Raw genomic sequence first — 16,356 nt, 5'->3', positions numbered from 1 at the left:
CTAAATCAAGGACAGAAAGAAATATCCAACTAGCAAAGAACACATTCATTGGTTTTACAATAGGCATGGCAAAGTATTTCAGCTGCATGTTTGGAGAAACGAACGATCCGGATAAGAACGTGTAAAGCTTTTATTATAAGGGAGGATTTTTTTTTTTATGAAAAAATATCTGTGCAGTTTTTGTTTGGTCAAAGCAAATACTGTTAAATGAGCTAGGTGGTCGCATAAAAATAAAAGGAACATGCACATTTCTCTCCAAACAATAAAAGGACTGGGTGCTCGACAGGCACTGTTTATGTAAAGTGAACTAGTGTTTTTTTGTGTGTGTTTTTAATCCTGAACAACTGTTTTGGTTTTCCATTGACAAATTTAATCTGGGACGGTTGCTTTTTTTTTTTTTTTTATCTCAAACAAACATCCCCGAGACAAGAAATCTTCAGTTCTATTTGTAGAATGCAGAAGACTTTAAGGACATTTTCCATTATATCAGCTGGGCAGATAAATATATTAGATTACATTAGTGATAGATAGATAGATAGATAGATAGATAGATAGATAGATAGATAGATAGATAGATAGATAGATAGATAGATAGATAGATAGAAAAAAAAAGAAAACAATCCAAAATGTGTTCATTTGTCTAAATTTTATTGATAGATTTTTAGAATAGAAAATTTTTTCATATGCATAGACAAGACTTGCTAATCTAATTTTGAATTCTTTATATTTAGGGGCTTCACATTTTTCCTTCAGTTTTTGTTAATAAAGATGTATTCAGTGTTAAATGGAAATTTACAGGGCAGCTGTAATAAGATTAGAAAACTTATCACAGGAAACTAATCCACATTAATTTGGGAAAAAGGTCAAATTTTGCATCAACATTTAGCATAGTATCTATTCAAAAGTCATTTTAGCATTACAAGAGTCTCTTAAAAGGTCAGTTGAGAGAGAGAGAGAGAGAGAGAGAGAGAGAGAGAGAGAGAGAAACACAACTCATCAGATTTATATTCCACACATAGGAAACAACTGAGAAATACATTGACAAATCCTAATCAAAACCCCAACAACACACCCACATTTCAGTTTATCATTAATGGTTGTAGAAATTCTGTCCTTAGTGTTCGGTCAGGATTGGAGCAAAATCCACTGCACAATCGACCCACCAAAGTTTAATCTGACAGAATAAAACACAGGTGTGACTGCTGTTTTGTTTACAAGAGTGCGGCAGCAGGGTGTTACAAGTTTCCTCTTTCGAGTCATCACACCTGGGAAGATGCAGGGATGTGATGCATCTGCCTGGAGAAAAATGTAAAAACTATTAAGAGCAAAAAACATAAATATACAATCATGTCCCCTATAATAGTAAAACATGTTCAGCTGTATAATTATCCAATTAGCCAATCAAGTGGCAGCAGCACAATGGTGAAAACCATGCAGACACAGTTCAAAACCTTCAGCTAATGTTCTCTTCAAACATCGATATGAATCCGCACGTGGCATGGTTGTTGGTGCCAGACACCCTGGTTTGAAAACTTTAAAAAATGCTTTTTCCACAATAATCTCTTCTTTGTACATTTGAGCCACAATTTTGCAGCTTGAGAGGTCAGAGGAGAAGGTTTGAGCTGACAAGAAGGCTACATAAACTCAAATAGCCACTTTTTACAACCATGTTGTGCAGAAAAATATCTTAGATATATCGATGCATCAAACCTTTAGGTGGATGGGCTACAGAAAGAGACCACAAATCAGCTTTTATTCCTGTAAGCCAAAAACAGGAATATGAGAATACAAAACTGTTCATTATAAGATTGGTAAAACACTATAAGTTCTTATTTTTTCAAATCATGTGACACATGATTGGCTAGTTAAACAGTTGCAGGAGTGAGCAGGTGAGTGCAGGACAGATTGTCTTATTGCCAATATTCTGACATTAGAATCACTTGAATATTTACTGGCTGCCTGATCAGGTCCACCTACCCAACAAGTAAACAATATCAGTATACAGGTCAGTACAAACTACACTGACTACTAAATTCCACATTGAATACAATGTCCTGTTTGTAACTCTAAGTTTACTTTTTTTTTTTTTTTTTACAATTCCTCTAAACTCCACAATTGTGCTCCATATTAAATTCAAATATATTTCAAAAAATCTTTCAATATTAAATGAATCCATTCTAAAAAAATAAGTCAGTTTTTGTACATTTTATTTGGTTAAATTGGCCTTTTGAGGTGAGCAGTTTCTTCCAGATTTATTGTCAAATTTAGTAATAATTGTCCATTATTGTGCTTTACTATTTAATTTGTTTAATACGTTGTCATGTTTTTTTATTAGGGAAAACTTTCAGTAATATTTATTGCATGGTTCTTCTTCTTACCCACCAACGTGAACAAAACTATCGAGAGAAAAAGTCATGTCAACTGTCCTGCCAGAAATGTCACATTTCTTCAAGTAAAAAGACCAAGTGACATTCATTTGTATATGCATTTTTGAGTATTCCTCTTTTGTTAGCTGGACAATTTCTCTGCAAATTTCTTTGTTTTCTTGTGTTCTTCTACTAAATGACTCTATTGTTTAATATCTTTATATTTATGATTAATAGTAAATAAATAATAAAATGTTTATTCCAACGTTACACAGTACCACCAACTTTATATGCATAAAAATCTTCTGATTGGAAAGACAGTGAGTTCAAATCCAACACCACCAAGTTCCTACTCTTGTGCCCTTGAGCAAGACCATTAATCCTCAACTGGTCAGTAGTAAAAATTTGATCATTGTAAGTCACACTGGTTAATGGTGTCTGCCAAATGCAATTAACGTAAGCATGTAATGTAAACCTACTGTACTTCTCTATAATATGACGTGTGTTTATTAATACGTTTGACAATAAGATTTGGTGTTATCAATTGAACAAATTCTCAAAAATTGGGAATTGTCTACAAAAATGCTTACAATAAAGAATGTTGCCAGCAAATTCTACTTTTATAATGTAATAAATTAATTCTGGTGGCTTGGATGCATTGTTGATTTTTTTCCCTTTAATTTGTCACCCCTATGTATGTTCTTTTTCTTTTTTTTCCTATATCAAGTCAAGTCAAGAGGCTTTTATCGTCATTTCTACTGTACACAGTGGAACACAGTAAAAACAAGACAACGTTCCTTCAGAACCCTGGTGCTACACTGAATGTTTAAATGTTTACTGTAAATGCTGTAAATCCATGTCTCTAGCTATATACAAATATTTTGATGTTGTAGTTACTCTGGGGCAGATGGAACAACACAAACAAAATTGATAGCTTTTCAAGATTTATTAATTTTCTTTAAACATACAGATACTTATAACAAATTTCTGTGACAGCTCATCTATAAAAGTTTGTGCCCAGATGGTAATATAGAAAATTATTTTCATCAAGGGATCTGTATATCAAATATGCAACATTTTCTATGTCTAATGAAATGCCCTGAATGAATTAGGTTAGCTTGAGATAAAAAAAACTAAACAAAAAAAACATAGTTATACAGTTTCCTGCTTAAAATGTACACAATCTTTTTAAAAGTGTAGCGTATACACATTGGTTAATGTCTGAATGTCTCTTCAATTTTGCACTTGTGCTACAAGGAATATGCCATACATAGCATATAAGTAGCATTGTGCAAGGTTTTTGCTATTATTTTTAACACACTGCACGACAATGTTGGGTATGAAATGGACATTAAAAACTAAAACATGTCAAATCATAAACTGAATCACTTTCTTTCTCAGAACATACTTATAGTTTACCGAGTGTATAAAAATACACTTTCAAATTATTACAAATAAAAATATGGTTCACTTTCAAATTATTAAGATAATAAATTTGGTTTTAATGTGAGTTTTTTTTTTTGCTAATGAGTCTGGTTATGTATAATATTCCTTTTGGAGGCATTGTATCAAAATATTCACCAGCACGTTTGAAATAATTTTTGGGTGGTTTAATAACTATGAATTAATACCAACTTGTAGTTGTAGAAATTGTACAGGTTTTGAACATTTTAAAGCCACGAGCCATGGCTAACTAAGTTACCACATTTGTTATAGAACTGACAAAGCTGTCAACACTAAAGCTATCCATGCCTCATACATGCCTATTTGTCCATCTAACAACCCTGACCCAAATAAACCATCAATCATCTCAAACTTGACCAGGTTTATGAATCCTGAAGAAGTCATATATAATTTTGAAGGTTTAAGTTTTAAAAGGAGTGTGATGAATATGACATGTGACTTGCATGATGCTAATTTTTGAGGCTATAACATACTTACTTTTTTAACATTGTAGCTAGAACAAAACTAAAGACTCATATTCAGGACCCTGCATTTCTAAACTAAGCAGATATATTTGTGTATATTGAATTTTCTAAATGGTAAAACTATTTTTCCCCAAAAAAGTTTTCATGATTAATGAATATAAGTTGAGATTGTGTGTCTTATGATGAACTTAAGATGGTGTAATACTCAACAATCCTTCCATTTTACTGAACTACCATATATACTATAAGATAGATAGATAGATAGATAGATAGATAGATAGATAGATAGATAGATAGATAGATAGATAGATAGATAGATAGATAGATAGATAGACAGACTTTTGGAAACGTATAACATAGTATAGGGACTCTGCAACAGAGTGGAGATCAATAACAAAACACACACACACACAAAGACACACACACACACACACACACACACACACACACACACACACACACACACACACACACACACACACACACACACACACATACAATTTATTGTATTATGCATAAGATATAAAATAATAATGTGCTAAACATGTACACAACCCACTTCAAACATGCACAATTATTTTTAACTGTTCATTACCTTGGGTATTTTTATATGCTCTTCATTGCACATATATATTTTGTTGTAGATTTTATAAGATCTTTACTAAATGTGAATCAGATTGACCCAGAATCACATCCGTTTTTTTTTAGAGAGAGTAGTCCATGTCGAGATTTTGTCAGTTATTGAGAACAACTGTTGCATTGACTAGTTAGTATGTTACTCTGAAAACTTTAACTCAAATTTTTGATTTGTTAAAATCCCCTTCCACTCTTTCAGAATTGTGTTTGAAAAAATAACATGGCTTATATTATTTATTTTGACTATAGACCTCCGATCCACAGATCTTCCGTTAACAAACAAGGAAACAAAAAAGCTATGGGAACATTATATACAAAAGTAGATCAGAGAATAGTTGAATGTAATCTAAAAATCATGCATCATGTAAACGAAGTACCCGGAATGCAATACTTTAGTTAAACACTGATGAGCAACTTAGACATCTAATTCCTTCCCTACATGTGTGCAAGTGAAGAGTCAATCTAGGTAAAATACTACATATAAATTAACAAATGTATAACCTGTTCATTCTGAACTTGCAATTTGAGTGAATTGGTTCAGAGTGTACAAATATATCTGCATGTAAACACGGCCAGTGTCAATCCATTCCTAAGGTTGTGCATTGTCTCGCTAATATATCACTCTAGATCAAATCTAAATTCTGCAGAAAATAAACCTGAAAAACAAAGAAAGGGAAGCTAGTGCACTTCCACAAAGGAAATTCAATATATAATTACTTCAAAAAATAGCTTTTTGTGAGTTGTGATTAAAGGGGGGGAGGGGGTGTTATTAAACCCTGTGCTATTACATGCATATGTAATTTGACAACCAATTCACAATATACACACATATTGAAAAGACAAATGATCCAAATTAATGAACATTCATTCAAGGAGAATCTGACTTGAGCATGTTATAGATTCAGCCACATTCACTTCTTCAGACATCTTAAATAGGAGCAACATCGTTGTACATGTTGTAGAATACAAATTCAGTACATGCGACACTGGCTTACCAATGTGTAAATCTTTCGGCGCACTTCTAATTTAAATATAATATTATTAATGAATATATATATATATATATATATATATATATATATATATATATATATATATATAGAGAGAGAGAGAGAGAGAGAGAGAGAGAGAGAGAGAGAGAGAGAGAGAGAGAGAGATTTTTTGCACTTTTTAAAGATATTGAATTAAAGCCAAAATTTTTTTTACATTGTACTTTGTAACTGTATTTAAGTTCTATTTTTACCACCAAATGCTATAAATGTAAAATTTCATGATTTCTGCTCAAGTATTATTAAAATTCAATATATTGAAGTACCTTCACTCATATTTATTAAAAGAAAAAAAAAACTTTTTGTCTAACTTTCGAAATACAAATACTAAAAATACTTTTTTTTTTTTTTTTTTTTTACAAATTAAATTCACTATCAAATCTAATTTAAATAATTAATTTAACATTCATTTTTAGTAGATTTGTTAGTTTAGATTGCAAACTTACAGCTTGTTAGATTAAAGAGCTATTTCTTCTGCTTCTTCTTTTGGATTCTCCCATTAGGGGTCGCCACAGAGGATCATCCGTCTCCATATTCCCCTGTCCTCTACATCTGCCTCTTTCACCCTAACTACCTGCATGTCTTTCTTCACCACATCCATAAACCTCCTCTTTGGCCTTCCTCTTTTCCTCATTCCTGGTGTCTCAGCATCCTCAGCATTCTTCTACCGATATACCCCATGTCCCTCCTCCGTACATGTCCAAACCATCTCAATCTCGTCTCCCTCACCTTCTCTCCAAAAGTCCTACATGTGCTGTCCCTCTAATAATCTAATTTCTAATCCTGTCCATGGTCGTCACTCCCAACGAAAACCTAAACATCTTCATCTTCAGCTCCACCTCCTGTCTTTTTCTCAATGCCACTGTCTCTAAACCATACAACATCGCAAGTCTCACCACAGTCCTATAAACTTTCCCATTCATGCTTGCAGATACTCTTCTATCACAAATCACTCCTGTCACTCTTCTCCACCCACTCCACCCTGCCTGCACTCTTTTCTTCACTTCCCTAACACTCTCTCCATTACTTTACACTGTTGACCCCAGGTACCTGAACTCCTCCACCTTCTCCACCTCTTCTTCCTGCAACCGCACCACTCCTCTGCCCTCCCTTATATTCACACACATGTACTCTGTCTTACTCCTACTGACTTTTATTCCCCTTCTCTCCAGCGTGTACCTCCACCTCTCCAGGCTCTTCTCAACCTGCTCCATACTTTCACCAAAAAATAGATTATAGAGCTATTTAAGTTTTGTAATTATGTTTTTATAATTGTGTTTTATAATCATGATTTTTGCAGTTTAATTTAAATTAGCCAGGTAGTCCAGGTTGTTGTTTTAATATGGCTTCTAAACATTAGGGAAAATTCTAGGTTTGAAAAAAAAAGATAATAATTAATGAAGGATCTATAAACGGAATCACTTGTAGTCAGCCCTGTTCTTCATAACTCTTGCATATACTGTATGATTATGTAAATGGAGTATTTTGTTGTTTTAACTTTAACTTGAGTAGGTTCTTGCCTCCATATTTCATCTTCTACTTGTGTAGTGTTTCACTGTACACCTTGCTGCTGTATGACCTCTGATAAAATGTTTTGCAAAAATCGAACCTTTTAAACTTATGGCTGAATCTTGCTCAGTCAATACAGCGCTGAAATTGAAATCTACTGTACACAGTCCATGCATATAAGCAAATCATGTACAGGTGTAAACATAAAGAATAACAATGACAATGAAAAAAAAATCTATATATCACAAAAAACTTCACCAGCAAGCAAGATGATGCAACATCCAAGTGGTAAAAACAAAAGCACTTACTCACAATGGCTTCATAATATTTGAAAGAAATGATCCATATCATGCTTTTTTTAGGGACTCTTACCTCCTGATCGTCTCCTACACCCTAGTCGTGTTGTACTCTGATTCGTGTTTGCTTAGAGACCCAATGAGGCAGAACCTGCAATATCACCGCTGTCATATTTAATAAGTTGATTCTCTTTTACACAGGAAGAAATGTTATCTATAATTCAGCTTTATGTCTTGTAGGCTTCCTGTTTGAATTGCTCACTTAAAGAATAATTTATAATTTAATGCTTAAGTTGTTAAACATATTTAAATGATTAATCATTAATCCAAAATGCAGTGAAATTGATCACAGAATTTATTCCTTTTTCTAAATAACTGTTTGAATCAGCATTTCCTGTTGGGTGTACCCTGACAATATTTTTTCTTTCCCATTCTGGTACTGAGACTCACACTGCAAACTGATCATTTGTCTATTATAATTTGCTCATTTGTTACAGCTTTAGTGTAAAATATGTAGATAAACTTATGTAAACTATATACTATATACTACAGCAAAAAGGGTAACCTATACAACTGCTTATATAGAGTTATGCAAATGCAGCAAATGTGGTAATCTAACTCCTTATGTAGATTTATGCAATTGAAGCAAATATGGCATTCGATCACCTTGTATGGAGTTAGTACACTACATCAAGGGTGGTAATCTAACTTCTTATGTGAATTTATGAAACTGAAGCAAATACGGTAATCTAACACCTCATGTGGAGTTACACAACTGCATCAAATATGGTAATCTAACTCAGTATGTAGAGTTATAAATAAAAATTTGAACTTGCACTTGAAAAAAGTAAAAAGAAAGAGCAAGGAGAGCAAAAAAAAAAAAAAAGTTTTATGAAAAAGTGAAAGGAGGACATGAGAAGGACCGCCAAGGACAAATAACCAAAGCAAAAATGATGGAAGCTTAAAAAAAAACAAAAAAACAGAACAGTATATGAAGGAGAAGGGACAAATAAAATAACTAACGCAAAGAGAGACTTTGAATGAAAGTCATGGGAAGCAATTAGGTTCCTTGACGTATGCTGGATTATTTGGTCAGAAATCAATGGATACTGACCGCTGCACTGCTTTGTCGTGTCTGGCCAGTCGGTGGCTTGTGGTTGGAACCTCCTCATCAAGCTCGTCCTCCATCTCTGCTTCTTCCTGCGAGTAGCTGTGCTTCATGACCACGATGCTACGCCGGTTATCGTGATGATGATGATGGTAATGGTGGTGGTGATGATGCGGATCCATCACAGCCGCCGTTTTGGCTCGGCCACAGTGGTGCTCGTGGACGCACCGCTTCTGGAAGGTCGTCTCAACATCATCTGTAAGTTCAGCAATGTCACCGAGGTCATAGCGCCGAGGTGTTTCTTGAAACGCTTCCTGAAAGTCGTCGCGCTGCACCACGTACTTTTTCCGTGGCTGCTTGATCTGCACCGTGACCGAGACGACGAGGAGGACGAGGACGATGCAGCACGTCACGCCAATGATGCTGCCGTTAGTGTTGTTCAGGTTATCCAGGATGTTCGCTTTTCTTTTCTCTGATGAAACACAATGAAAAAGGGTTTAGGCATGGTGACATACTTGGTTAGTCCATCACCTTCACCTTCAGCAAGGGAGTTTTTATCTTGGCGGTGTGTTTGGGGTAATTTTAATGTTGGAAATCTGCTATTCGGCACAGTTTCTAAATAGAGGACATCATGTTCTGCTTCAAGGTGTCACAGTACATATTAAAATCCATATATATATATATATATATATACTAAGTCACATGCATTATAATATTACAGCTAATATGTCTAGATGTCTGGCTTAAGCTAACCATTTGCTGAACAAACCTCTTCTTTTCTCTACACACACTCTTCTGCATGACCCCTTCCATCCCCCAACTCTTATAAATCCCCCTTATTTATTTATTTATTTATTTATTTATTTATTTATTTATTTATTTATTTTTTTAATGTGTGACCTGATTACAGTCATATACAGTTATAATGAGTAGCTGGAGGTGAGGATTTTCTCCATGGTGTTTTTATAGCATGAGTGTGCTCCAGAGAAGCAATTTATATCTGCTATAATAAACGTGTAGGATGTGGCCGCGGTCTTAGGAGCGTGAGGAAGGACACAACTTCACATGCTTGACGTGTTTATTACCGCTGTTGAGATAACAAGAGTCGCTAGATGAACTTCAAAGAGCTTCAAAAAGGGAAGCTGAAGGCCTGCCTCGACCTTGCTGAAAAGTGGGCTTGGTGACTTTGTGGGCCAATTTGTTTCTCAACAAATCTCACATTTGTTGTTAATTCTATATAGGTTCTATAATTCTATATAGATTTTTACACATGCATTTAGAAAGATCCAGGGTGATTAGCAGTTATTTGTAAGAGTTTGTTCGCTTAACAATACATTCAGAAAAGCAGAAAAATCAGCTTATATAAATCTCTTGGGCAAAATACATACTGAAAAATTCATAGCCAGAGAAAAGCCTACATATCTGAAGCAAATTAAGGTTTGTTTTTTTGGAATATTATTTATAAAATACACTATGTGGACAAAAGTTTGTGGACACCTGACTATGTTCATATGCGATTTTTAAACATCAATTTCCACATTTATGCCTATTTGCAGTTATAATAACCTCCAGTCTTCTGGGAAGATGATCCACTAGTTTATTGGGTGTGCTTGTGGAAATTTGTGAAAATATATTTGTCCATATAGTGTTTATCTAAAATCCTCACGTTATCCTCATGCACTGACAATAACTTGACCAACAGATGTCAGCAGAATGCTGCACTTTGAGCTTTTCCTATCAGGTAATTGCTTTGTCCCAGTCTTAAACCCAGCCTAATATTTTGGCCCATGTAATCACTGCTTAGCAACTGTTGCTACCCACTGTCACATGTAGCACTTTCAGAGGCAGTGTTGTTTCTCAATGGACATTAAATTGCATTGTATTACATTATGGATTGGTGCATATGCATGTATTAGTGTAAGTGACAAAACCAAAATGGTGAAATGCTTTTAATGGTCTAAAAGCAAAAGTAAAAGTATTATTTAAGTTAGAATGATTCTAAGAACTGGAAAAAAAACAATGAGCAAGTATCTCATTACTTCCACCTAATGACTCAATCATCTTATCCTGAAACCTACAAACATAAACATTGCATCTTGCATACAGAACTGTTTCAACATTTTTATTCTGCAAAAAATCAACTGTAGAATCTTCTCATATAATTTGCACAATCTCACGTAAACACACCATTAACTTGGCATCAAGCATCTAAAATCTCATGAAGGACCCAGAGATCATAGACAGAGATAATGTCAGTAAGATGGCTGCCAGTAAGAGTCTAGAAGTCAGCCTTGTAAAAAAAAGAGCAGCAATCTGAAAAGGACCATGTGGCAAATATGGAAAGTGGTGAACAAGGAACAAGAGCAACCAATCAACAGAAAGAATAGAGGGTTAATGGGAGCAAGAAACAATGACTGTGGAAGGAAATGGGAGACAAAAAGCCAGATGGCATACAGTTTATACTGGTATTTTAGCGTGACATACGAACAAATGAAATTGATCAAGGAAGGAAAGAGAAGTAGAAAAAAAAAATTGTGATCTCATTTTTTTCCCATGTCGCCACTTAATTCCTACTGTGAATTTTATGAAGATGATTTTATGGACCACCTGTCCATGTGTGAGAAATATGTTCACCTACTGTACTGTTCTTTTTTGGTTTAATTGATGTAGGGCAGTGTTGCACCTTTAGTCTCTAGCAAGCTCATATTTTAGTGATTCCAAACTCACAATCAGCCTCTTTATATGTTTCAATCGGTTTGTCTGTGTATGTTAAAACAGTAGGAGTATTCAAATGTTTAGAGTAATGGGACCGAAAGACTAGTGGTCTCATTTATCCACTGTGTCTCTGCATAGTTTTATGTGTAAATAATAAATACTATGTGATTTTTTTAAAAGTTTGTTTTGTGTAAGAATGTACAGAAAAGTCGAATCACATTTGACCCCCTGTCTTGACCCCCATAGTCAATTGAATGCAAGCATAATTGTTATTTTAATTATAAAATTGTCAGTATAACTGACTGTAATAATCACCAGTGTTTGCAGACAGATGATACATTAACTATATACAGTGGAACCCGGGTTATGTCGATGTCCTAGGGGGTCGCCAAAAAGCATCGAGGTAACCGATGATCGAGATAAACGAAAATCAAATTGGCGGCAGTATATTAACGTGCTTGAAATTTCTTTATGTACATGATGTGCGTTAATAAATGAGAATGTGCATGCACGTGTTTTTGAAGGGTTTTTTTACACAACAGCGTTGCCGCGATTTGTTTGATGAAGGTATGCTATAAAAATACATACAGTACATGTTTATCTGTCATGAATCCACCTGCCACGCCCCCTTCAGCCCCCTTCAGCGTGTCAGGTGTTTTCTCGGCCGCTTTCTCTGAAGCTCCCGGCTTTAATCGCGCACATATGGTGCTCGTTTATCATCATCACCAGCTTCTATTTAAACTTCCACACTCTCACTGTCCGTTATTGTTGGTATATGTTGGTTCACGGCGGTCGTTGTTATCACTCATGCGTATCCCGGTACGTGTCTTCCCACCGGCACTCTCTCAACGGCTGCTCTTTTCTTCCCAAAGCCGTGCCGCGCCCCTACTAACACTACGAACACTAGCACTAACTAACAGCAGAGATTCACCAGTATACAATACAACACCTGTAGCAGCTGTAAGGTTTGATTTTTCCGCCACTTCCGCGAGTTCTTCTGCGGCTGCACCGAGATAACCGACGTTAAATGGCAAATTTTTCCCCCTTGTGCTCGAGATATCAGGGTTCGGCGACATAACCGATAAAAAATGCTTAGAAAAAGCAAGAATTTGGCGGTTCCACTTCAAAAACCCCGACTCAATAGGGTTGTCGAGGTAACCGAGGGCGAGATAACCGGGTTCCACTGTAGTTTAATATTATAAAGTATTTTATAAAAGTATTTTTTTTTATTATAAAAAGTAACTTATTAGTCAATTCTGTTCACCAATTGCAAATTTATTTGATCTTAGCCCTCAAATCAAGAGGCCAATGAAACCCATCAATAGAAACTTTGTACACAATTATTTTTTTTATAGACATTAGCTATAAAATGTAATTTCACTGAGAAATTTTAGGTTTGGGATTTCTCTACAGAGCAACAAATCTTAAAACACATTCATATAGTTCATTCCCTATTACATAGCAGTAGCACAGACAACAAAAATGAGACATTTTCAGACTACAGCAGATTTTACTTACGTAAACATGGGTCAAGCCCATGGCAAAATACACTGTCTAGGCAAATGGAGTCACACAATAATTTACTGGACCTCTTTTCTTATGCCATTTGCCATAGCATTGTTTTGATGCTTATGCAATGTCAACATTTATTTCCTACCAGAATTGCATTAATTTCTGTCAAGATCTTGGATTGATCATTAGAGAGACAGATCATTGTTAAAGTATTCTCCAGCACATCTAAAAAAAAATTTCATTGGAGTTTTTGACTCTGTGGTGGCCAATCCACGTTTGTAAATGATGTCTCTTGCGCAATGAATCCTGGTATTGTCATTTTGAAATATGCCCATGTCGGAGAAGAACAAATCCATTGATTAAAAAATCCTGGGCATTCAGTATACTCAGGTAGTCAGCGGATCTCATTTTCTTTGGGCACATAACACTGCTAAACCTAGACCTGAACAACTGAAACAACCCCAGATCATAACCATTCCCCCACAACCTTGTACAGTAGCCACTGCCTCTTTTCTTACCACATGACCTTTTTCCATTGCTTAATTTTTATGCTCCCTAACATACACTTGCTGTTTAGTCCTAAATTCTCTTTGCAATTTGAAAATGCTTATTTTCATTATTAAACATATCATAAAACCAAAACCTAAACAATCTTCATAGTTTTCTTTGGTTGATGCAGGCCAAATAATTTGACCCTTCTGAAACAGAGTAACATCTTTTCCATGTTTTCTAACATGGATTTATAAGTAATTAGAAACTACTCACTGCATCAGTTTGGGTTACATAAAGTGTTGTTAGCTAAAATATTAATGTTGCTTAGGTGTTGAGGCAGTGTATTAAGATTTTAATGGCCATAAAAGCTGCTAAAAAAGCAAGAAAGGGAATACATGGCGGTGCAATCATTTGCTCTTGTTTATTTACGCTTGCATATTTATGGTTCAACCTTTATTAATGTAATGTATTATTTAGATTGGCTTCTATGCCATTAAAATACATTTATAATTACATTTATTTAACAGGATAAGAGCACCTGAAATGTTTAATCCCTAGAGAAACATTAGAGAAATTTTAAAACATGTGTGAATTAAGTAAAGTGAAAAGAAATTACAAGGAAACCAAAAAGATCTACATTGTACCCAGGTGATCAAGAACTCCAAGCACATCACACAGGGAACGTGGTTATTTAAAATTCATACAAACACAGTGTTAAAAGAAAACACTGTGGCAAACTGATTTAATTTATTAAATATGTTAGCTTTCATCATTTGCACAAAATCATAGCAGGAATTTAACATCCTTTCCCATGAAAACATTGCAAGCACTAACGTCCATCAGCTAAGGCAAAATACCACATTTTTGTTCACGATTTTTTTGCTTGCATGAATTATTTCAGAATCATTAATTGTCTTTGTGTTTGACTTTGTGAACTAGCATGAGGACGTCTTATGTATAGCACAAGAACTCACCTTTGCAGTGATTTTCGTCCCATGGATACACACAGTTCTGGATCCCATTACACACCAGTGAGTTGTTGATGCACATGTTGCTGTGGCAGAAGAACATGTCAGCATCGCATGGAGCTGAAAAAAAAAAATATTTATTCAATTTTTTCTTTGAATTTGATTTTTTTGGCCTGTGTCATACTAGGGTAGACGAAGATTTTTAGAATGGTAAGCGCTAGTGCTGAAAAAGGTTAGGTATTGTAAGAGTAAAAAAACTTTCTTTCGGCTTCTCCCATTAGGGGTCGCCACAGCGGATCATCCGCATGTTTAAATTGGCATGTTTTTACGCTGGATCCCCTTCCTAACGAACCCTCCCAATTTATCCGGGCTTGGGACCGGCACTAAAGCTTGTGCAACCCTAATGGCTGGGGTTGGTTCCCTGACTGGGGATCGAACCTGGGCCGCAGCGGTGAGAGCGCCGCATCCTAACCACTAGACCACCAGGGAACCTTGGGTATTGTAAGAGTACTGAGATATAAATTTAGCTGTTTTTTCTAGTTTTAACAAAATGCAGAAAAAGGTAGATCGAATGGTTTGTTCAGAAGTCACTTTTATTTATTTATTCAAGTGCATCTGCTCAGGAATCATCACAATTGTGCGATAAAAGTGGGTAGTATGTTATTCTGGGTAAAAAAACCTCACATTTCATAAAATATACAAATTCAAATTTGATTTGTCACAACACAATACTACATGCAGTGAGATGTTTTAATAACCTGCCAGTAAAGTAAAATGAAATGGAAATAATGTAAAGTATATTAGTATAAAAATGTAAAGACAGCATAATGTTGCTTGTATACATTGTGCAGTGTACAAAACATGACCATTAAATATATTCACCACCATAGGGCTCAGACTACTATGATGGCACCTGGTTAATCATTTTGCTCACATTTTGCACATTTATTCACTTACAACATAAATGCCACTTTGATTGGCTTACTGCACACTCCTTATGTTTCTGGTTCTTCCACTATACTCACACTGGCAGTGTTTATGGGCTGTGAATGCAAGAGATGCTGAAGATAAATGTCAGTGACGTTCAGTAGATACAAAAGAACACTTGCAAAGCCACTTTTAACAAGACATCTAGACTTTTAAGGCATTCAAGACTAAGCTTGTGTATCTCTGTCATAGCATTAGGTGGAATGCATCACTTTGTTTCAGTTTGTAAAGATGTAGTATTACATGGTTACCGTAGAACTACTGGGAAATGAAATATGGTATGCTGGAAATTGTTTTTTGATTTGAGACGTTGTATTGTGTCAGTAACAATTAGTTACACTTACACTACATGCTTGTATTAAAATAACTGTTTTTTGGCTATTGACAAACATCGATTTCTTGTCCCATTTCATCCAACAATAATTATTTCTGTTGGACCTGTTAGTAATATTTCCTATTAATATAGCTGGTTCTATTTATCAGTATATCAACAACTGATGAACTATGGCAACTTCAGTGTTCCTAGTTTGATCCTAAAATACTGTTTGTGCAGAATTTCAGTTTCCTCCAATATTTTCTCCCACCTCCTATTAACGTGGATACCATTAGCAATGACCATTATGATTTAAGCACATGACTGGCAAAAGTCCAATTGAAATACAAACAAACCAGAATATAGGTTTAGTAACATTTTTTCCCAGCCTTGTAATACACTTTTCCTAAAACAAAAGATTAGGTGATTTTTTTAATCATTTAATTTTTTTAGGAAAAAAAAAAAGACTACTGCACC

The 16,356-nt window shown here is 35.0% G+C and overlaps 1 protein-coding gene across 7 annotated transcripts in view; it reads right to left on the bottom strand.

The window, feature by feature from the left end:
- Positions 1-635: 635 nt before the first annotated feature.
- The window catches only part of neto1l (neuropilin (NRP) and tolloid (TLL)-like 1, like), a 102,053-nt gene continuing 86,332 nt past the window's right edge, over positions 636-16,356 (bottom strand). For 2 of the 7 annotated variants that reach the window (XM_083530297.1, XM_083530299.1), the window contains 4 exons: positions 14,586-14,699; positions 8,899-9,364; positions 7,861-7,935; positions 636-1,296 (listed from right to left, as the gene is read on the bottom strand). In XM_083530297.1, coding sequence (XP_083386423.1) covers positions 7,875-7,935; positions 8,899-9,364; positions 14,586-14,699 — 641 coding nt within the window. In that variant the 3' untranslated portion in view covers positions 636-1,296; positions 7,861-7,874. Of the gene's footprint in view, positions 1,297-6,521; positions 7,030-7,104; positions 7,936-8,898; positions 9,365-14,585; positions 14,700-16,356 lie in introns of those variants that run through there. The other 5 variants (XM_083530295.1, XM_083530296.1, XM_083530298.1 and 2 more) reach the window with 4 other exon arrangements.

This window comes from Silurus aristotelis (genome assembly GCF_946808225.1).
Source record: "Silurus aristotelis genome assembly, chromosome: 25".
Classification (NCBI taxonomy): Eukaryota; Metazoa; Chordata; class Actinopteri; order Siluriformes; family Siluridae; genus Silurus; species Silurus aristotelis.
This window is presented reverse-complemented; position numbering and strand designations above follow the sequence as displayed.